This window comes from Aulonocara stuartgranti (genome assembly GCF_965226115.1).
Source record: "Aulonocara stuartgranti genome assembly, chromosome: 3".
NCBI lineage: Eukaryota > Metazoa > Chordata > Actinopteri > Cichliformes > Cichlidae > Aulonocara > Aulonocara stuartgranti.
Genome location: NC_138941.1, coordinates 72,420,867 through 72,443,259, shown reverse-complemented (window position 1 = coordinate 72,443,259; position 22,393 = coordinate 72,420,867). Strand labels below are relative to the sequence as shown.

Below are 22,393 nucleotides of genomic sequence, written 5' to 3'. Positions count from 1 at the left end.
TTCATCCACTTTTCTGTTAGCCACGCCCCCACAGGTGAACCAGCAAATCACTGCCTCCGTTCTCACAAACGTCTGATCTGTGGCCGGCCGGACTTCATTCCACAGATGTGCTTTAACAAAGTGTGAAGCTGAACTCTGAGCTGTGACAGTGAAGCAGTGTGAGAGTGTCAGTAGATGATCAGCAGAGGAAAGTGAAGCTGCTGTGAGCTGATGTCCTGAAGGGCTTTTAAAGAGTCTCTGAGTTTGACAGGAACATGAAGATGTTTGTGGTGTTTGTGATCCTCCTGCACGGTAAGTACACCTTCCTCTCTCTGCTCTCATCATCAGCTTTTCTTTCATCTCTCTCTCTTTAATGTGTTGAAGTGCAGCAGGAGCAGATTTCCATCAAACACTGGATTCTGATTCAGATCAAATAATACGACTGCTGGAAGTTTCAATAACTACGTACTTTATCAAAAAATTTTCATAGTTTACCATGTTTCTGTTTTTCTCTTTGTTCATTAAGTTTAGTTCATTCACACGTTTGGTTACAGTGTTGTACTGTGCAGTTCAAGAGGATGTATTCTCTTTAATAGAACTTTTTCAGCTGTTTTACTTTAATTCCTCTTTAACTTTTCACACATTAGCTTTAATTAGCTTCGTGAGTCATTTCAAATGAAATATACATATGGAAAATAAAATGTGCCCATTAGAAACAATTAGGCACTGATAAGATTCATCTGGTTCAGAGACATCGTTTCTGTGGACACCGGCAGCTGGAGACCTGATGGTTCAACAGTCGATCCTGTTATAGTTTCTTAAAATGTGAAATGTAAATTGTCAGTGGACATCCGTGTGTACTCCATGTGATGAAGAGAAGAGATTTATGTCAGGTCTGAGTGGACCTGAGAGGCAGGATTAGAGGTTTAGTGAAGTCCTATCCGGTTTAACTGAGTGATATGAAGTGATCCACTTCTTACCAGGATCAAGTAAAAAAACAAACAAAAAAACAGTGAATGTCCATCAACCTGCAAACAGTGAGAGCCTCTATGGTTTTTATATAGATTCCACACTGAAAAAATAAAGATAAGAATATTTTTATACAAAATGTAGATTCTTAATAACATCTCCAGAAGTCGATTCTGTTCATCTGGACGTAGCGTTTTGTGGGAGAAACGTTTCATTACTCATCCAAGTGACTTCTTCAGTCTCAGCTGACTGCAGGTTTCCCCAAATCTTATAAAGAGTATGTTTGCATAATGACTGAAACCAGCCTGCTGAAGGAACAATGGGCTGGGAGGTCAGTTCCTTAATCTTAATTATGCAAATTCTCATGACCATTAATCAACAACCACTGATCAATGGCCATGAGTGCCTTTCACAGAGTTGGGGAATGGCTGCAATCACAGCATTGTAAGATGGTGACAGATGTACCCTTAGGCTCCCTCCTTGATTCAGAGATGGTCTTTCCCTTTTCACGTAAATGGCCTCAGTACTGGAGTACTTACAAGGTTTATTTACAGGAAAAAAGCAAGACTGGACTGGAACACCAAGAGAAAAGAAATAAATCTTGAAATCATGAAGCGTACCTTAACACAAGCAGATGTTTGATAATCAGAGAGTTCATTGTATTTACCAGTTTCCAAAGGACATTCGTGGTCCTCATTTAAGTTAAAGCAGATATTTGTGTTAGAAAAGTCCCTAAAAGACACAAGTGTCAAGCATAGTTTTTTGGCAGTTTTTACTGGTGTCACATCTTTTTTTAGGTTAAATTTAGCTATGACATCAGCAACCAAACTGTTGATGATAATCACTTTCTGGTAAGTTTTATGTTCTGAAATCCTCCATTATGTCTAAGATTTGGAAATACAGCAAAATCAAAATCAGGGCTAAAATGAAGAAATCCATCCTAAAATCATACAGAATGTCTCATCACTCACAGAACTTTAATACTGTACTTATTTGTGACCTGAGGTAAAGGGTGTTTGACTGGCCCTTACTGAGGTTAGCAGTGTGTTTTACCCAAAATATGTGAGTCAGGTGCACTGATGATTACTGATGAATAAATTAAATCTTTTAGTTATGTGAGAAATCTGATAGTTTTGCTTCAAAGTCTAAATAGATTCTACAAAAGTAATTAAAATTAAGAGTAATGTTGTGACATGTGCAGCTGGAATGGAGGAAAACCTGTTTTATAGCTTTTGAGCTGCTGGCAGGATGAAAGTCTAACTCTGGAATGAAGCACACCTAGGCTACAGGTAAAACAACATTGTTCTCCTCCCCTCACATCACTTACATGCAACAAAACCAGGAAACAAGATGTTTTTCTTCTTCAGTGCAGAGAGACGCACAGACGATCAGACTGAGCTCAGACCAAACTAGCAGCTTCCTCTGAGTGAGTCCAGCTACAGGAGAGAAAAGTGGAAAACTCCAACACTGCTGCTTCAAGCTGCTGACGCTCCACACACTGAATGTGAGTTTGAGCAAAAACACGACTCAAAGGAAGTTTCAGTGAAGGTGGTAGAGGAGGGAGGGGAGCCAGGACTGACTGTACTTCCTGTCTGCTGTTTTCAGCTTCACTCACAGACTCAATGGCTTCCAGATCAGAGGAGGATCTCTGCTGTCCGGTCTGTCAGGAGGTCTTCAGAGATCCTGTTCTTCTGTCATGTAGCCACAGCTTCTGTAAAGACTGTCTGAAGAGATGGTGGAGAGAGAGACCAACACACGAGTGTCCAGTTTGTAAGGAAATATCAGTTTATGATCCACCTTTAAACCGAGCTTTAAAGAACCTGTGTGAGTCGTTCTTACAGGAGAGAGATCAGAGAGCTTCAGAGGCTCTCTGCAGTCTGCACTCTGAGAAACTCAAACTCTTCTGTCTGGACCATCAGCAGCCAGTGTGTGTCGTCTGCTGTGCCTCAGAAAAACACACCAATCACAGATTCAGACCCATCGATGAAGCTGCACAACAACACAAGAAGGAACTTCAGGAAACTCTGGAGCCCTTAAAGAAGAAGTTAAAGGTTTGTGAAGAAGTTCAAGTGAAGTTTGATCAAACAGCAGAACACATTAAGGTCCAGGCCCGACACACAGAGAGGCAGATTAAGGAGCAGTTTAAGAAGCTTCACCAGTTTCTAGCAGAGGAAGAGGAGGCCAGGCTGGCTGCACTGAGGGAGGAAGAGGAGCAGAAGAGTGGGATGATGAAGGAGAAGATGGAGGCTCTGAGCAGAGAGATAGCAGCTCTTTCAGACACAGTCAGAGCCACAGAGGAGGAGCTGAGAGCTGAAGACGTCTCATTCCTGCACAACTACAAGGCTGCAGTGGAAAGAGTCCAGCGCTGCCCCCTGCTGGATGATCCACAGCTGCCCTCAGGAGCTCTGATAGACCAGGCCAAACACCTGGGCAACCTGACCTTCAACATCTGGAACAACATGAAGGACATGGTCTCCTACACTCCTCTCATTCTGGACCCAAACACTGCTCATCCAAAACTCATCCTGTCTGAAGATCTGACCAGTGTGACTGAAGGAGAGAGGCAGCAGCTTCCTGATAATCCAGAGAGGTTTGATTGGTCCTGGTCTGTCCTGGGCTCTGAGGGCTTTAACTCAGGGACTCACAGCTGGGATGTTGAAGTTGGAGACAGTACAGGGTGGGTACTGGGTGTGTCAGCAGAGTCTGTGCAGAGGAAGGGATACATACTGTCTGGATTATGGACAATATTGTTCTATGAAGGTAAATACTCAGCACACTCACCATCAGCTGTCACTGATCTCTCAGTCCAGAAGAAGCTCCAGAGGATCAGAGTGAATCTGGACTGGAACAGAGGAAAGCTGTCGTTCTCTGATCCTGATACTAACACACACATACACACCTTCACACACACTTTCACTCACAGGATGTTTCCATTCATTCAAACTGTTGATGATGGTAAAGCAAAGGTGTGTCCGTTGAAGGTGTCAGTGTCAGTGCAGCAGATGAGTTGAGGATGATGATGTTTCTAATGTTGTTTCCTGTCAGTGAGTTGAAGCTGTTAAACTGCAGCTGTCCTCCTGCTGCCTCGTTGTTCCAAAGCTCTTTGTTTCTCTTTTAGTTTCACTCTTTCTTTCTGTTTCTGCTGTCCACCTTTTCACATGGAAAATCATTTCACTGTTTCTCACTGAATGACTCCCCAAACTAGATTTGAAATTCTATCAAGTTTCTAATCATTACAAGTGATTCATGTTTCTATTTGATGTGTAAATGGAGATGATTTAGTTTGCTGGGATATGGACTGACATGTGTTGAATGGGAGGAGCAGTTTGTTGTTGTCTTCTTGTCTGTTTATGACAACAATAAATATGTTGTTGAAACAATGATTCATGTTTAACTCCATATATGAAATGTTTCTGATCTTTGAATTCTGTTTGATTAAAGACTTTCTTCATGACACAAATGAGATTTCAGTGTATTAATAGAACTAAATAAGCTCAGAGTTGAAAGGCTGGAGTATTATGTACGTGCTTCACTGTCAGGATCTTCAGGGGGATTCAAAGGGAAACATCAAACTGCTGTAATGAGATAAACTAGTTGGGCTGAACACACTTATCTGTAGTTTGTCTCCATCCAGGATCATCAGAATATAATGAACATGTGTGAAGAGCCACAAAATGCTGCTGCCCTCTCAGCATGATGAGCTCCAGCCTTTGTTAGCAGGACAACAGGAAACATGAGACAACTTTCAGAGACAGTAACCAACTGTGGCCACAAGATGGCAGCAGCTGATCTGAGATCCTTTATTGGACAGAAGGACTCTGCTCTGTGACGTCATCAGAGAGACGGCCTTCACTTTGATAGATCTGACGTCATGTCTGCACTGCGATGATGAAAGCTGATAAACACATTGTTATTGATCCATGAAATCACCTCTGTCCTCTCAAGTGTAGCTGTTTACAGAGCTGAAGAAGTCCTTCATCATCAAAACAGACAAACATGTATTTCCTGTATTAAGTGACGTCATCCTCACTCTGACCTCTTACATACATTCTGCTCAGTTTTCCTGCTGTAAGAAATAAACTGTGTGAAAATAGAAATGCAGGGAAACATCCATTAATCACAGCTGAGCCGTTTGTTTCTGACTCACATTCAATGAGGCTTCAGGTGTAAATACCTCAGAAGTGTTTGTGAGTTCAGTAGAAGCAGACCCAGTCGACCATCATGGCCTCCACAGCACTACACAATGCAACAGAAAGGCCTTCATCATCTGCTGAACCACCTCTGAACCACGACGCTCTCCCTGCATCTAAAAGCTGTTAGTCAGGATGAGATGCTGCTGTGATCGCTCACAATTTACCTGTGAGACCTTTGTAAATATTGTCTTTGTTTCTGGAGGAAACACCTTTAGTCTGTTTGTATTTGGAGTGCAGATCTGGGCGTCCATCACTTTAACCTGCACACGTTTAGTTATTGAGTGTAGTTGATGTTTGGCAGCATTTTATAAGTGACAGTTCATGAACGGTGAAGGAACAGAGGACGCCTGACCATCCTACCTGTGTCAGTAAGAAGACTTTCATCACAACTTCACAACTTAACACAACTGAAACCTGAATTCAGTGTTGCATAGTTTACTAACAGTGTGTGCTGACACTGAAGTTAGCAGTTTGTTTCCTAAGAGCTGCTGGGACAAACCACAGTGAGCGGCTACAGAGTTTAGTTAAGGTGGTTCTAACATGTGACCTGTTGAATTATTTACAGGGATTTATTTTTCATTTAAAGCATCATTTGTGACGTTTTTATGAAGTTTACTTCTTTTATGTTCTTTGTGTAACGTTTAATGTAATTTCCAACAAGCAGACCTGTGATCACTTTGACTCAGTACGATGGATTGTTTGGATTTGTCTTTGTTTCTCTGGCTTTTCTTGTGTGTCTTTGTGTGTTGGATAGAGTCATGTGACCTGCCCATGGACGACACATGGAAATGAGCAGTTTAGCTCAAATCTGGCAGGTTTCCATCTTCTACTGTTTCATATTGATTTTATTGAAATGAGCCATCCTGTAAATAAGTGAAAATAAAAACAACTGGCTAACTTTTAGTCTGATCCAGTTTTTTTCTTCTTGAGTGAGTGTTTACATCTCAAAACGCTCGCTCACAGCTTTTCATCATCCTGTTTCAATGAATAAAACAGGTGTGAGGTCACTTCCTTTGGGTGGAGTCAGCTGCTGGTCACCTTGAAACAAACACACAGCTGTTCCACTTGTCAGCTAATCAGCTTGTAGCATATGCACAGTTTACAGAACCCCTTTTCTGTAAATTTAATTAATTAACCTGCTAAGCAGATAGCATATGATATGAATACCACTGTACTTTCAAAATATAGAAAGTGATTTGTAGAGGGACAAGCAAAATTTACTCTTTTAAACTCTGCCAAATTAAAAAAAAAAGACTAGTTTGTTTGTTTTTTAAAGTACAAGCTTACTGGTCAGAGCTAAAGTCCTACACAAAACTTTTTGCTTTGTCTTAATTTGAGGCTAAAAGCTGATTATCTGAGCACCAAAGATTTGTTTCTAAACCTCAAAGTAGATGTAACATGTCATCAACGTTAAAGAGTTTTAGGGGGAAGAAAACTATTAGAACCACAACGCAGAGCGACTTTCCTTTTATTGAGTGGTTTTCTTTTTTAAACACTCGTATTAAGAGGAAATGCAGCTTCTGTTGCGACGTGTGAACATCTTTCTGTGTGCAGTTTAACCTCTCCTCTAGTGCAGACCTGTGCAGTCTTTTTTAGTTTCTCTCATTTTACGGATACAGTTTGTTTTTTTAAATAGAGCTAATCTCAACATCGCCATCACACATTCAGACTGTTTGACTTTCATTTAGAACTCATCACTTCCTGTTTTTCTAGGATTCTTTGTCCTGGGCTCAGAAAGAACAGCCTTCATTATTTTGACCATTTAGCGAGACCAACAGCAGCATCACAAGTCCTTCATTCCTTTTTTAATGTCTTTATTTGAAGTTTACTGATGTGTTTATTCTTTCTGGCTGTGTTTTTTTCCTTTGTATAAGAAAAATAGAATTGAATTAATAATCTTCATAACTTCTTTTCAGATGTAGTCTGAAACACTTTCAGTTTGTTGAAAATTGATGGATCCTTAATGAATGGGCCTCAGAGCCGCCCTCAGTGTCTAATGTGGACACAAAGTTTCAGGTTAAATGCACAAATGAGGTAAGTCCTGTATTCATCCTCGTCCTCTGCTTCTGTTATTATTCATCCAGTCTGGCTGCAGACCTTAGGTTTAGTAGTGCAAAGGATAAACATCCTAAAGGTCAAAGTTCAGTTCATTTTATTGATAAAGAGATAAGAGTGTGTTTTACAGGAGAATGTGACATGTCATAAAAGTTGGTGGCAGCAGCTGAACTCACAGTGTTAGTCCTGTAAAACACTCATATACAGTATTATTATTATGAGTATTTATTGTATGGACTCTAACTGTAAACTCAGTAAAGGGAAAATATTTTAGCTCAAACACCAAAATTCATTCAAATTAGATTTTTCCTCCACACGATTCAGATTTTATTGCTGGCTTCTTCATAAAGTTGGATCTGACTTCAGTGTAAATGACCTTTGTCTGATGTCTCTTATTTAATGAGCTTGTTTCTCCTGCTTTTCCTCACTTTCCTCAGTCTGCCCCGATCTGATCGAGGTTAAAGTTTCTGTTGGAATGATCTGAGCAACAGACGTCCTCCCTCACTGAAGTGTGAAACTTTGTGTGGTTCACAGTGTCAGTGTGAGCAGTGTGAGAGTGTCAGTAGATGATCAGCAGAGGAAAGTGAAGCTGCTGTGAGCTGATGTCCTGAAGGGCTTTTAAAGAGTCTCTGAGTTTGACAGGAACATGAAGATGTTTGTGGTGTTTGTGATCCTCCTGCACGGTAAGTACACCTTCCTCTCTCTGCTCTCATCATCAGCTTTTCTTTCATCTCTCTCTCTTTAATGTGTTGAAGTGCAGCAGGAGGAGATTTCCATCAAACACTGGATTCTGATTCAGATCAAACTAACGATCCAAAGCAGCAACTTTCAAATCTCTGGATTCTTCTTGGTGCCTTTCAGATGAGCTCATGTTACAACTGGTTTTCCAGTCAAAGCACACAGATCAGAATACACAGCACTTGGACTCTCTCACACTCTTGTTGGTAGCTGTTTCATTCAGCCTGATCTGTATATATAAACTTTGTCAAACACCTGTGATATAGTTATTTCTAATCATCCCTGTAAAAAGAACTGTTGGCCCACTCTGCTGTACAACATTGCTTCAGTTCATTGAGGTTTTTGGACATTTGTTTATGCAAAGCTCTCTCTTAGTTCCACCACAGCATTTCAGTTGGGTTATGGTCTGGACTTTGACTGACCCATTGCAAAATCTTGATTCTTTTCTCCTTCAGAGATTCAGACATGTAGATTTGCTGGTGCGCTTCCTCCAAAGGACATTGGTCCAGAAGTCATGTGACCTGTACTGCCACGTTTAGAAAAGAAGCTTTGTCCTCGTAGACTTCTGCAAACTGTGTTTATTTGTAATACAATTTAAGAGGCAGTTGTTTGGTTTGCTTGTGTTTGTATTTGTGCCAGGACCACCTGTACATTTCACTAATAATGTTTTGTGCATGAATTGCACATCAGCTTTAAGGGTTTCTGTGCAGCAGCTGTTACAGCTGAACTGTTTGATCATTACTTTTGACCTTTTCAGCTGTTTAATTATACATTTCTGATTCAACAGGATATTTATTTTTTTATTTTTTCTCCTTGCACAGTGGTCATCTGAGTGGCATCTCAGACTTCAGAGCTCAGAGTGAACGTTGAACGTCGCTTCACTCAGACATTTACATCAAAAACTGTTGAACAAACCAGGAGAGAGAGAAACCGAATCTTTTCACACTAAATTTTTATTCTCTGCTTAACGTTTTGTTGATCAGGAGAAGCAGGATTAGGATCTTGGGCAGAGTTTAACCCTCAGTTGTGCGTTATGTGAAGGAGCTCCACTTGTTTCTGTGGTAACTTAAGCTGCAGACCTTCAGATTTTCCAACATTGGCTTCGTAGGTTAGTTTTCATGAACCCTGTTCATTTTTGTGGTTGGTCATATGCTGCCATCATTACACCAACACTGCATCAAAATTCTGGTCCCTTTCAAAGGTCCCTCAGAGAATGCAGCACTTTCTGTTTAAAATAATTTCTTTGATTTCAATCTGATTAAATTTAGATTACATGGATAGACTGAGTGTAGAAGTTGCAGATAAGGTAACCTGCATTCCAGCACGTGGATGCTGACACAAACTCAAAGCATGCTGTTAATTTGTCTTTCTGCTTGTGTGTCCTTACAGTTTCCCAGCATGCCCTGGCTGTGGTGGTGGAGGTGTATGAGGAGGCAAAGTCTGTTCTGCTGCCCTGTCAGTACTCTGGTATTGTTCCTGAGAAAAATCCCACAGTGATGTGGACTCGCAGTGATCTCAGTCCCACGTTTGTCCACCTGCGACGAGAAGAAGGTGATGATCTCAAAAAGCAGAACCTCCGCTACAGCGGGCGCACATCAATGAGGCCTGATGCTCTGGAGACTTCAGACTTCAGCCTCACTCTGACAAAACCAGACCTGATTGACAGCGGCGTCTACACCTGCTCCATCAGTGATGGGAAAGAAGAAACGGGACAGAGAAATGTGCAGCTAAAGGTCAAAGGTCAGCAACTGATTATTTAAAAAACAACTGCTTACCACATTTATGAGAAAATACAGGGATTTAATACAGTTATTATTAAAAAAAGAATTTCACACTGTACTGAATGAATTAGCTTTTCTGGTTTACGTTATTTTCACTCATTAAAAGGTATAAAATATCAACTGCACAAAAATATACTGCTATAATGCATCATGTTACTTTCTCATATTATTTGTGGTTTGGCCACTGAAATGATTTAGATTTTGCTTTGTTTTGGTGGGGTTGTTGTTTTTTGCTTTTTATTTCTTTTCCAAACACCTGATAATAACCTACACTCTTAGAGAGCTAAAAGCATTTACATTGCACATCATGCATCCATCCTTGGAAAGCACAGCTGGTTGGTTATTATCATGGTTATGGTCTGTTTATACTGTAGGTGAACTGCTTTCCATCAAACACCAGGATTTGGTACTGGAAGACCTCCAACTGAATAAAATACATATGCTTTCATTAATTTTGAATACTTATCAGCAGATTTAACCACAAAAACAGGGGGCAAAAATATTTTGTGTATGAATTGCCATTTCTTCTTTTCACCTCGAGATGGTCCAGGACACCCAGGCTCAGGCGACCGAGGACCCTCAGGATTGGGTTTAGACAGATCGGTACCCTCATTTGGTCATGCTGTCTCCTCTGACAAGCAGGGCTTGCAAGCAGAGACTTGGGCAGGGCAAGACCAAAAAAAGTTTTTGTGTTGACCAGGGCAAAAGCTGACACCAGGGACCCAGCGTCAGCAGACAAAATCTGTTACTAGCTTGGACCTAGATGCACCTGATTCTCAGGTTACACAGGTTTCTCAGGGATCTCTGATTGCTCCTGCTGGGGCTACACAGGGCTCATATCCTGTTTCTGTTCCTCACCCTGAGCACCTGCTGATGTTAGCACAGGCAGGGCCCACCTGTAGCCTTGGGCTGTCTATGAAAGAAGCTGGTGAATTGGTGCAAGGGTGCGGAAGGAGACAGAGGGCAGCCTGGCTATTGGTCTGGTGATAGGGTGGCTGGCCACAGGTTAAGCCAGCCCACCCTCTTTACCAGAGACTAAAGTGGAGATGGGGCACAGTTGTAAGGATGTGGAGCCAGAGATGACAGGTGAGGTGTGTCTAGATGGTGGGTGGAAGCTGGGATTACAGTCTCTGGAGCTGGGTTTCCATAATAATCCCCTCATGGCAGAAAGTTTCACATATAAAACAATGATGTGCACTTAAAACTTCAGTCCTGAAGTTTTTCAGAAATCTTGAAAAATATTTTTGTGGCCCCCATAAATATTCACCCCTATGGAAAAATTCTGGAGGTTCCCCTGTCCTTAGCGCGTGCCTCTAAGATCTGTTACAAACAAACTGCATATTACATAATCGGCTCTCAAACCTGGTCAGCAATTCATTTTGATTTGATCAAAAATAATTTCAAACAACTTCAATAGCAATTAAATTAAATGGTACTAGTCTTACAGAGTAAGCTGGTGAGTAACATATTTCCAAGAAGTACAGTAACCTAAGCAGAAAGTTAGCGGCCATCCAGGTCTTTATGTCTTTTAGACATTCCTGCAGTTTTTCTAATTGGTGTGTGTTATCTGGCTTCATAGAGCTGGGTGTCATCTGCATAGCCGTGAAAATGTATGCTATGTCTTCTGATGAAACTGTCTAAGGGAAGCATGTGTTAATAGAACTGGTCCTGGGACTGAACCCTGTGAAACTTTGCATGAACAAATGAGTGACTATTAGATAGATATGATTCAAATATGATTAATAAATGGTAGGACATCCTTGAGCACTCTTGCAGAAATTGTGTCTAAAGACACGTTGATGGTTTTGAGGAAGTAATTAAAGATATATTGGAGGAAAAGAGTCTAAATAAATTTCTCCCCCTGACTATAGTTCTTCTGATCTGGAGGAGATTAGTGCCTTGTTCAGCTCCTTCTTCCAAACCATCTTGAAGTGTCGCAGAGCAGAATGGAGGTGGAAAAAGGACACTTGTCTGTTTCAAAACCTCCCCTGATATGTGTAATGCAGTTTCGATTGATGAGGTTGCCACCACAAAGGCTCCCAGTTGATCTTGTGTTTTTCATCCATCTGCCTCAGCCAGTTGTTCAACTGTTTTGAACCAGTTTAAGCAAGTGACTCTGGGATTCATACAGGATGTGGTTCATCACATTAAGCCCTCAGGTTTCCCTCAAGATGCTGCTGCTCCTTGATTTTAATAAACAGGTTTTTCCTAGTATAGGTCAGTTACTGTTGGCCATCATGAATACCAGTTTGTCTTTTGGTGTGGTTCCTGCAAACTTTAAACATTCATCAGTGCAACCTTTATTTAAGAAACCTGATATTGATCAAATTATGTTAGCTAATTTTATGCCTATCACTAAGCTGCCTGTCCTTTGAAAATTTTTAGAAACAATTGTTTGTACTCGTTTGAAGTCTTATTTGGAAAAGCGTGATAGCCTGGACTTTTTGCAATTCAGATAGTTTTGTTTTATTGTCCTCTCAGACCAGCAGGTGGAGATAAAAGTGGAGGAAGGCTCAGAGTCTGTCATCCTGCCCTGCCAAACAAGACCTGGCGTACCTGGTGACACCTCAGTGGAGTGGACTCGCTCTGATCGAGAACTCATGACGGTCCATGTGTATCCAAACAGAAGTGAGAACCTTAAGAAACAGGACGACCTTTACTGTGGTCGCACAAAGATGAGTGAAGACCTGCTGAGAACTGGAGACCTCAGTCTGACCCTGAAATACCCCACAGAGAGAGACAGTGGAGGATACATCTGCACCATCTACAGGGACAAAGACATCCTGAGACAGAAAGTAGTGCTGCAGGTCAAAGGTCAGTGATGCATAAATAAGTCAAAGGCCTTAGGTGTAGATGCAGGTCAGAGATCAAAGGTTATGTTGTTATTTTTTTTCCTTATGTTTCTCAACAGAACCATTTCCATCTTGGGCCATAGCTTCCATGGTTCTCTTGGTTCTCCTGGTTCTTCTTGTTTCTGGAGGTCTTTTATTTAATTTCCGATACTATTTTAAGTCAGGTGAGTGTCTCCTACTACACTACCCATAATGCCGTTGCTTAGCAGGTGTCCTCTGGTGGCTCCTTGACTGTGGCTCACACAAACTTGTTCCAGAAGCTGAAAGAGTTGAGAGTTACATGAGACACATGAGATCTTCATGGTTTATGTGCTGATGTGTGTGAGACATGGCCGACTGTGGAGGCTCAGTCTGTCTGTTCTTCTTCATCCAACATGTCTGCAGCACTTTACAGGACGCTGCAGACGAGTTACCAAAGAACGAGTCAGGAACACATCAGGAACAAACTGAGACACAATCTGACTGAGACTAGAAGACAAGGAGGGACAGGGAGGTCATGTGACCATCACAGCTGCTGCTGATGTCATCATGTTGTCCTTTGTTGTCCTTTCAGTCCCCCGGGTGGTGGAAGTGGTTTCAGGGCAGGAGTCTGTCCAGTTGCCCTGCAAAGCCAAAGTTCACCTGCTTGAAGACACTAAAGTGGAGTGGATAGACAGTGATAATGACAAGGTCCACGTGTATCAGAACGGCACTGACCACCACAATGAGCAGGACCAGGTTTACAGAGACCGAACGAAGATGAAAGAAGGTCTGCTGAAAGCTGGAGACCTCAGTCTGACTCTGAAATACCCCACGGAGAGAGACACAAAGACATACACCTGCACTGTCTACAGCACTAAGGGAAATGTTCTGATGAAAAAACAAGTGGTGCTTCAGGTCAAAGGTCAGTACAGCCTCAATAATAGAAATGTGGTTAGTTCATTTATGGACCCTTCAAGTAGAATGTACATGAACTGCTGAGGTTTTTAGGGCAAAAGTATTCATATACTGTGCTTTGCATACAGTATATCTAGAGGTACCCCTAGTTTCTTTATATTTTGCTGCCAATGAGCCAAAGTTTCTTCTAATTTTATAATTTCATAAAATGGTCTTGAGCAATAGTTCTCCGGGTTTTCTGAAGTTCTTTCAATGTTTTACTTTGGGCACTGGCTGCTTTTTCACCCATTTTCATTCACACAAATACAAATTGAATATTTAAATAGAACTTTGCATTTAAAAGATCAATTTTAGTACTTAGACTGGTCTTTGTACATTATAAACTACAAAACAGAATTAAACACAGTATTTGAGTTTCTGCCAAGGGTGCAATTGCAGTACTACAATTGCTTACAAGAATAGGCACATTCATGTTCTCTACTTGCGCTTTTTTGTGTTTTAAATGATGAACACAAATGCATCAGGGACTTCAGTTCAAACCTGGTCCACAGATAGCTGTCTGTTCACTGTTTTTGTCAGTCATCATTCTTTTAGTTTAATTCAATTCAGTTTTTTTATACAGCATCAAATCACAACAACAGTGACCTCAAGGTGATTTACATATAAAGGTAAAGACTAACGATTAAATACCGATTGGTAGATAGACACATAGTGAGTGAAAAAAGGTCAGTGAAGAAGAAAAACTCAATGCATCATGGGAATCTCCGGCAGCCTACGTCTATTGCTGCATAACTAAGGGAGGATTCAGGGTCACCTGGTCCAGCCCTAACTATATGCTTTAGCAAAAAGGAAAGTTTGAAGCCTAATCTTAAAAGTAGAGATAGTGTCTGTCTCCCGAATCCAAACTGGAAGCTGGTTCCACAGAAGAGGGGCCTGAAAACTGAATGCACCTCCCATTCTACTTTTAAATACTCTAGGAACAACAAGTAGGCCTGCAGAGCGAGAGCGAAGTGCTCTAATAGGGTGATATGGTACTACAAGGTCATTAAGATAAGATGGGGCCTGATTATTTAAGACCTTGTATGTGAGGACTACTTCTCAGGCTTTTCAGAGAGTTTTTAGGACAACCTCTGTCTGCATAACAATGAAAATGTGCCCTGTAGTGACACTGTCTAAGGGAAGCATCTACATTGTGTTGGTCCTAGAACGGAACCCTGTGGAACTCCATAATTAACCTAAGTGTGTGAAGAGGACTCTTGTATCTAACAATCAGCTGCAGTTGAAGCAGCAGCATTGTGAGAAACAATGTTTCTGAGGAACTCTTCAGAAATGAAAGCACAATATGGACCCACTTCAACACCTCTCTTTATGTTTGATTGGAGTGTTTGATGTTATATTTGTTCATTAATTTTGCTGGAGACCTCCCTGCTGGGATGTCCAAATACATTAATTTATCTAAAGAAAATGTGATCACTACCTTTGCTGTCTGTACAGCTCATGATGTGCTTTGTTGTTGCTCTTAGTGCCAGAGGTGGAGGTGGATTCAGGTGAGGACTCTGTCCAGCTGCCCTGCCAAACCACAGTTCACTCACTGAAAGAAGCCAGAGTGGAGTGGACGGACAAAGAGAACAGGAAGGTCAACGTGTATCACAACACCTCTGACCTGCTTGCATTACAGCATCGTTTTTTTCAGAAACCGAACAAAGATTAATGATGGCCTATTGAAAACTGGAGACCTCAGTCTAACCCTGAAATACCCCACAGACTGGGACAGAGGAATCTACACCTGTACTGTCTACAACAGGTATAGAAAGATCCGGATGAAGAAACAAGTGGAGCTGAAAGTCAGAGGTCAGTGCTGATTGACTGGTTTGAAAAACTCTCTAATGCGTTAAACCAAAATAATTAACTTTTAAATGAGTGAACCTGTTTTGAAAATGTTAAGAATACAACGTAGAGACATTTGTGTTTAAATGTAGAGCACAAAGTAAAAAATTGTTAGAAACATAAATACTCAAATAAAGCACAAATACACAAACACTATTAAACTAAAATACAAAAACAACGTATTTGTACTCTGTTACTTCTCACCTCTCAAGATGTTTCACTCGGATTTTGTTCTCAGATATTGAAGTTGTGTCCCGTTTTCATCATCCTACAAAACTATTCATGTTCAGCATGACTGATGGAACAAATCCATTTAGTTTGTCTCATGCCATCTGATCATCAGCAGTTTTGAGTGGGATTAATTTGCATTCATTGAACATCGTTTTCGAGTCAACTGCATCAAACTTTGATTCCAGCCAAAATCAGTGATGCTGAAAGGGAATACATGAGGCTGTACAGCTTCTTTAGAAATGAGAGATGAGCTGAGTCGATCCCAAGGATTCAGTAATGTTGCAGCAGAAACAAAAACATTTTGATTTGATGAAGGTTTCTGTGGCTTCATGTTGCAGATGTGTGTGAAAATCTGATCAGTAAAATACAATTAAGATTCATTGGCAGAGAGGATTGTTCTGGACAGAAACAAGATCATGACAGAGGGCATGTTTGATTTAAACTCCTCTTCAATGATACATTTTAAATCCCCCCAAAAAACAGCAGACAGCAGCTCTACAATGACAGGAGACATTACAGACACTGATCACCTCAAACGTCTTTAAAACCTGCTTTGACTTTCTACATTTCTGTCCTGTTACCTTCTGCTCTGATCTTCTTCTGTCCTCCAGCTTTCTCTGCAACTCTGAAACCTGCTGCTGTCTGTCATGTTGTGTTTGTTGTCCTCTCAGTCTGTCAGGTGGAGGTGGAGGTGGAGGAGGGGGTGGAGTCTGTCCAGCTGCCCTTTATAAATACAGAAAACCTGCCTGAAGATGCTAAAGTAGAGTGGAGACACTATGAACCATTTAGGATCGTTTATGTGTATCAAAACGGCTCTGACCAGCCTGACAAACAGGACCAAGTTTATGTGGATGAATGAAGACCTGCTGAGAACTGGAGACCTCAGTCTGACCCTGAAACCGGAGAATACAGATGTGAAGTGGACAGCACACAGATCTACAGATACAAAACTGTGCTGCTCAAAGTCAAAGGTAGGTGTGTGTGTGTGTGTGTGTGTGTGTGTGTGTGTGTGTGTGTGTGTGTGTGTCTCTGACTGTGTTGTGTCTCCTCTGCAGGGAGAGTTCAGGTCCAGGATCAAACAGGGGACATCAGGAAGAGAAGCAGCTCCATTGATCCGACTCCTCTGATGGCTGATCAATCAGTTTGATCTGTGTGTTCTTTGATTATTGATCAGTGATGTCAGAGTGGAGTCAGTGTGATGTTGTTGTTGTGTGTTTGAGACTTTTAGTGTCCATGAAGGTCTCTGCTGCCGTAGATCCTCTGAACTGTGACAGAGGTCTCACTCTGGAGGAAACTCTCAGCACTTTCCAGCAGCTTCTCCATCATGGAGGACGTTCCCTCACTGTAACAGGTGGAGGAGAGAGGAGAGGAAGCACAGGTGGATCCTCTGAGGAAGAGGAGCGTTCCTACAAACCACATGATCACATTCAATTCAATTCAATTTTATTTATATAGCGCCAAATCCCAACAAAAGTCGCCTCAGTGCGCTTTATATTGTACAGTATAACCTATAATAGATACAGAGAAAAACCCAACAATCATATGACCCCCTATGAGCAAGCACTTTAGTGACAGTGGGAAGGAAAAACTCCCTTTTAACAGGAAGAAACCTCCGGCAGAACCAGGCTCAGGGAGGGGCGGGGCCATCTCCTGCGGCCTGTTGGGGTGAGGGAAGGAAAACAGGATAAAGACATGCTGTGGAAGACAGACAGAGGTTAATAACAGATATGATTCAATGCAGAGAGGTCTATTAACACATAGTGAGTGAGAAAGGTGACTGGAAAGGAAAAACTCAATGCATCATGGGAATCCCGGCAGCCTACGTCTATTGCAGCATAACTAAGGGAGGATTCAGGGTCACCTGGTCCAGCCCTAACTATATGCTTTAGCAAAAAGGAAAGTTTGAAGCCTAATCTTAAAAGTAGAGATAGTGTCTGTCTCCCGAATCCAAACTGGAAGCTGGTTCCACAGAAGAGGGGCCTGGAAACTGAAGGCTCTCCCTCCCATTCTACTTTTAAATACTCTAGGAACAACAAGTAGGCCTGCAGAGCGAGAGCGAAGTGCTCTAATAGGGTGATATGGTACTACAAGGTCATTAAGATAAGATGGGGCCTGATTATTTAAGACCTTGTATGTGAGGAGCAGGACAATAATGAATTACAGTCGTCCAGCCTGGAAGTAATAAATGCATGAACTAGTTTTTCAGCGTCACTCTGAGACAGGATATTTCTAATTTTAGAGATGTTGCACAAATGGAAGAAAGCAGTCTTACATATTTGTTTAATATGTGCGTTGAAGGACATGTCCTGGTCAAAAATGACTCCAAGGTTCCTCACAGCGTTACTGGAGGCCAAGGTAATGCCATCCAGAGTAAGAATCTGCTTTGATACCATATTTCTAAGATTTTCAGGGCCAAGTACAATAACCTCAGTTTGATCTGAATTAAGAAGCAGAAAGTTGGTGGCCATCCAGGTCTTTATGTCTTTAAGACATTCCTGCAGTTTAACTAATTGGTGTGTGTTATCTGGCTTCATGGACAGATAGAGCTGGGTGTCATCTGCATAGCAGTGAAAATTTATGCTACGTCTTCTAATGATGCTGCCTAAGGGAAGCATGTATAATGTAAACAGAATTGGTCCTAGCACTGAACCCTGTGGAACTCCATAATTAACCTCAGTGTGTGAAGAGGACTCTCCATTTACATGCACAAATTGGAGTCTATTAGATAGATATGATACAAACCACTGCAGCGCAGTACCTGTAATACCTACAGCATGTTCTAATCGCTCTAATAGGATATTATGGTCGACAGTATCGAACGCTGCACTGAGGTCTAGCAGGACAAGCACAGAGATGAGTCCACTGTCAGAGACCATAAGAAGATCATTTGTAACCTTCACTAAAGCTGTTTCTGTGCTGTGCTGAGCTCTGAAACCTGACTGAAACTCTTCAAATAAACCATTCCTCACCAGATGATCTGTTAGCTGTTTGACAACTACTCTTTCAAGGATTTTTGATATGAAAGGAAGGTTGGAGATTGGCCTATAATTAGCTAAGACTGCTGGGTCTAGAGATGCTTTTTGAGTAAAAGTTTAACTACAGCCAGCTTGAAGGCCTGTGGTACATAGCCGATTATTAGAGATAGGTTGATCATATTTAAGATTGAAGCATTAATTAATGGCAGGACTTCTTTCACCCCTGACCAGAGGGGTTTACTATGAAGTCACATTGATGGATTTTTGTGTCAGGAAGTTGTCTATTTTTCTTTATTTCAAACATGTAAATAATCAGTAAGTCATCATGACGGTATCAAAGGAACATGTTCCAGTTTGAAGGTCGGTCTCTACCAAAGCAGACCTGTGATCATTTTAAGATTGTGACCTGTGGTCTGTATGTCATCTGTCCTTGTCCTGGTCCTCTAATTTACTACATGAACTGAACTACTGAACTGCACTGAAACAGGAAGATCACCCTGTTGGCTGTAATGTTAGGGTTTATAGAGCACATCACATTCTGTACTGAGACTAAACATCTTTTAAACACTTATTTATTAAATCCACGCTATGCTTTACAGAGAGCGATAAATCTAAGTTTTTTAGAGCAAGGCTCCATGATGTAAATCAGCCTTAATACATGTAGTGTAGTGTTTCATGCCCACTTTGTGTTGTTTTGAGTTCGTCTATGGACATTTCACAAATCGCTACAGGCAGGACTATGTGAATAAGCACTCAACATGTTTGACATATATTTTTATAAGGATGCTTACAAACATGCACTATTCTTCTTAAATAAATCCCAATAAATGTATCTTGCTAACGTTTAATGTTCTTCTTCTGTGGTGTTTGTGGTCTAAATGACATACATCACCCCTGAACCAGGATTTGAGGCTTATTGAGAAAACTTCAACTTCTCTATTTTATTAAGGTCGTACACATCTTGTTGGAGTATATCGCCATGGTTACTGAAGCTGCAGCGATAATATGATCTAGAGAGGTTAACGTTTGAGATTAGACATCAAGGGGTTCAAAACCACAAACTGGACTAATCAGATCTCTGGGAAAGAGTCTCACTCTTCCTGGGGGAGGGTCTGCAGGTTTAAGAGCATCTAAATTCTTTATCTGATGAGGATAAGGAAGAAATACACATTCTCAGAGAGAATTTATTCTTGATTTTTTTTCCCCCGATGGCTACAATTTTAAAGCATTTTTGTTGTTCATGAACATCAGGAAGAATTGCAGAATGTGAAACTGAAATTACTGCGTCCAGATGATCAGAAATCATTTGTGGGATTTCTTTACCTGGGTTATTGAGCATGCATCGAGTTTTCCTGTAATCCAATGTTTTTCATACAGTTTGGTGCATCCGAATCATTTGATGGTAATGAGGTAAATAATGAGCCGACATTTTCCTCATGACACCAGCGATAAGCTCTGAACCCTCATTTTACCTGAACACGCCAACTGCTGATTCAGGAAAAATGTCCACGTTACCTGGTGAAAGTCACACTTTGTAACATGCGGTGGAGACGACGCCAGCTGCAGATGTGTGCAGGTGGATAGCGAATGAGCAACAACTTCTAACTTTCCACAAGTACTCATTTATTTCAAATATCAAAAATAAAAGCGCCAGCTCTACCACACACGAGAGCACACTAGTCCGCGTACACAACGAAGAAGAATAAAAAAGAGGGTAACCTACCAGTCATGACACAAGAGACGCCACCATGCGGCGATACACTGCATTACAACACGGCACTGCTGAGTAAGTGTATTTGTAATGTTTTATCGTAAGTTTAATCAATAAACAAGTTCAGGGCGCTGAGAGTTTAGTTTGGAGATAAGAGGTATAATACATAATATTATACCTCTGGCATAATACATATGCCAGTGAAAGTAATAACCAGTTAACCTGGAAGACAGGACACTGTTGTTAGAATAGAATAGAATAGAATTCAACTTTATTGTCATTGCACATGCACAGGTACAGGGCAACGAAATGCAGTTTGCATCCATCCAGAAGTGCTTTAGTGATATAGATATATTACAATATATATTAGCAATAGTATAGATATGTAAGTATATTACAGAAATGGGTCTATTATGGTATGTTATAATGTACACGGTATGAAGTATGTTGTGAATATTCTATAACTATAAGTATGTACAGGCTGTAGTGAGTACAAGCTATGTACAGGCTATGAACAGGATATAAATATGAAAAACTATACAGAATATGAAATAAATAACTTTACAGGAATCTGAGATATACAGCTATACAGAAATGGGAACTATGCAAGTTGTAAACAGTTGTAGGATTAAAGATTATTGAATGTACAGAATGATTATTTACACAGAGCTATACAGTAGTGCAGTTAAGATAAGTGAGGGTGTAGATAGTTTCTACAGAGGCTATATAAAGTGCTAGTGGTTGTGAGTGGTGGTTCAGTCCATGTTATTATTGTGTGTTTGAGGGTACAGTTGTCCATTGTGGGTGTGTGTATGTCCAGTCCATGAGTTAACGTGGGTCAGATGTCAGGAGGCAGAGTTCAGGAGTCTGACAGCTGTGGGGAAGAAGCTGTTCCGGTACCTGGTGGTCTTAGTCCGGAGGCTCCTGTAGCGCCTCCCAGAGGGCAGGAGGGTGAAGAGTTGTTCACGTGAAACCGAAAGTAAACAGCTGGTGTTACTCCCTCCACTGTCTTTTATCGACGGCTCCAAATGAGATATAAATCCCCAAATATTAAGAGCAACAATGAGAAGTATTTGGATTTAACTGGTTGCTGTTTCTTGCAGGAGATTGAAGATGCTGCTGTTGCTCCTGCTCCTCACGAGCGGTAAGAAACTCTTATATACTTTATGTAAACAATGTTTATCTTGCACTCAGACCGAAGTTTTATCGCACAGGTATATACACGCAGTGTGTGAAATTACCGATGTAATGATGGCTTTATTTGTAAGAGAGCGAGGGGTGGTGTGAGAAAGTCTGGACCGACTTTGTGTTGAAAGTTTGAGCCTGGGAGAGGCTAACTAGCCGTGCTAAGCTAGCTCGGTGACACAGGTCATGGCTGCAGATCTGAGATAAAAGGCTTTATTGACAGGTCCGATAATCCTTTATATCACAACATCATTCTCAGACAGGTGACAGGAACATGCAATGAAGTGGCCATCTATATCTGCTATTGTTACCAAAGTGTGACTGACTGGAATGTTAAAATCGAAAGCTTTTCTTTTTTTTGTTCAGAACTGTGAGGATTGTTTATTTCCTGTTTAATCTCGCAAACTACCACTGATGCGGTAACCGGAACTGATTCCCTCTGAAAAGTTTGATTTCACCGCAGCGTTTCACTAACTTCCCAGAAAATAAAACTAAGTTGTTTAAGTAAAAATCTTTTTCAAAGAAGCACCGTCAACGTGCATAGTTTAGCTGGGCAGGAAGTCAGAAACAGTAACAGTCTAAAACAAAGCGACAACAAAAACCCAGTGCAGACTAAACTTCACTTAAAAGTATGTTGGAGAGTCGTGGACACACTTGCAGATTTGTGTCTGGGCTCTGTCAAAAAGTCAGATAATATAATATAGAATACAAATTAATAATTACTGAATTGATTACTGGTGAAAAGAGCCGAAAAGAGAGTTTGATTAACAATTTCATGGGGTTGTTTATGGTCTGCCTCCTGAAGTCAAACATAAACAGACAGTGACAGAAGATACTTGACCACATGAGTTATTTCGGTGTTACATACCAGTGATTTACAGTAAATACTACTTTGACACTGTTCCAAATGACACAGAACAAAAGTAATGCTCATAATAAAGGCTGCTATATAAGAACAGAC

The 22,393-nt window shown here is 41.0% G+C and overlaps 2 protein-coding genes, 1 long non-coding RNA gene and 1 pseudogene across 5 annotated transcripts in view; all 4 read left to right on the top strand.

The window, feature by feature from the left end:
- The window catches only part of LOC309703497 (uncharacterized protein), a 66,133-nt gene that overhangs the window by 25,527 nt on the left and 18,213 nt on the right, over positions 1-22,393 (top strand). The window contains exons 2-3 of one of the 2 annotated variants that reach the window (XM_082528370.1): positions 9,324-9,674; positions 12,197-12,529. In XM_082528370.1, coding sequence (XP_082384496.1) covers positions 9,324-9,674; positions 12,197-12,529 — 684 coding nt within the window. Of the gene's footprint in view, positions 1-9,323; positions 9,675-12,196; positions 12,530-20,522; positions 21,392-22,393 lie in introns of those variants that run through there. The other variant, XM_082528369.1, reaches the window with a different exon arrangement.
- Positions 49-8,023, top strand: LOC309703757. The gene is made up of 3 exons (XR_014276022.1): positions 49-291; positions 7,058-7,175; positions 7,634-8,023. It is a non-coding gene; the product is annotated as an uncharacterized lncRNA (long non-coding RNA).
- LOC309703635 (nuclear factor 7, brain-like) lies at positions 2,370-4,331 on the top strand (annotated as a pseudogene). The gene is made up of 2 exons (XR_014280834.1): positions 2,370-2,452; positions 2,554-4,331. The product of XR_014280834.1 is annotated as a nuclear factor 7, brain-like (transcript).
- Positions 12,915-15,251, top strand: LOC309703663 (uncharacterized protein). The gene is made up of 2 exons (XM_082528610.1): positions 12,915-13,450; positions 14,967-15,251. The coding sequence occupies exons 1-2, from the start codon at positions 13,096-13,098 to the stop codon at positions 15,152-15,154; spliced, it is 543 nt and encodes a 180-aa protein (XP_082384736.1). The 5' UTR covers positions 12,915-13,095; the 3' UTR covers positions 15,155-15,251.

Coding starts and splice junctions, on each gene's coding strand:
- LOC309703663 (XM_082528610.1), top strand. CDS start 13,096: ATGTTGTCCTTTGTTGTCCTTTCAGTCCCCCGGGTGGTGGAAGTGGTT. Junction 13,451..14,966: donor AGTGGTGCTTCAGGTCAAAG/GTCAGTACAGCC, acceptor TGTTGCTCTTAG/TGCCAGAGGTGGAGGTGGAT.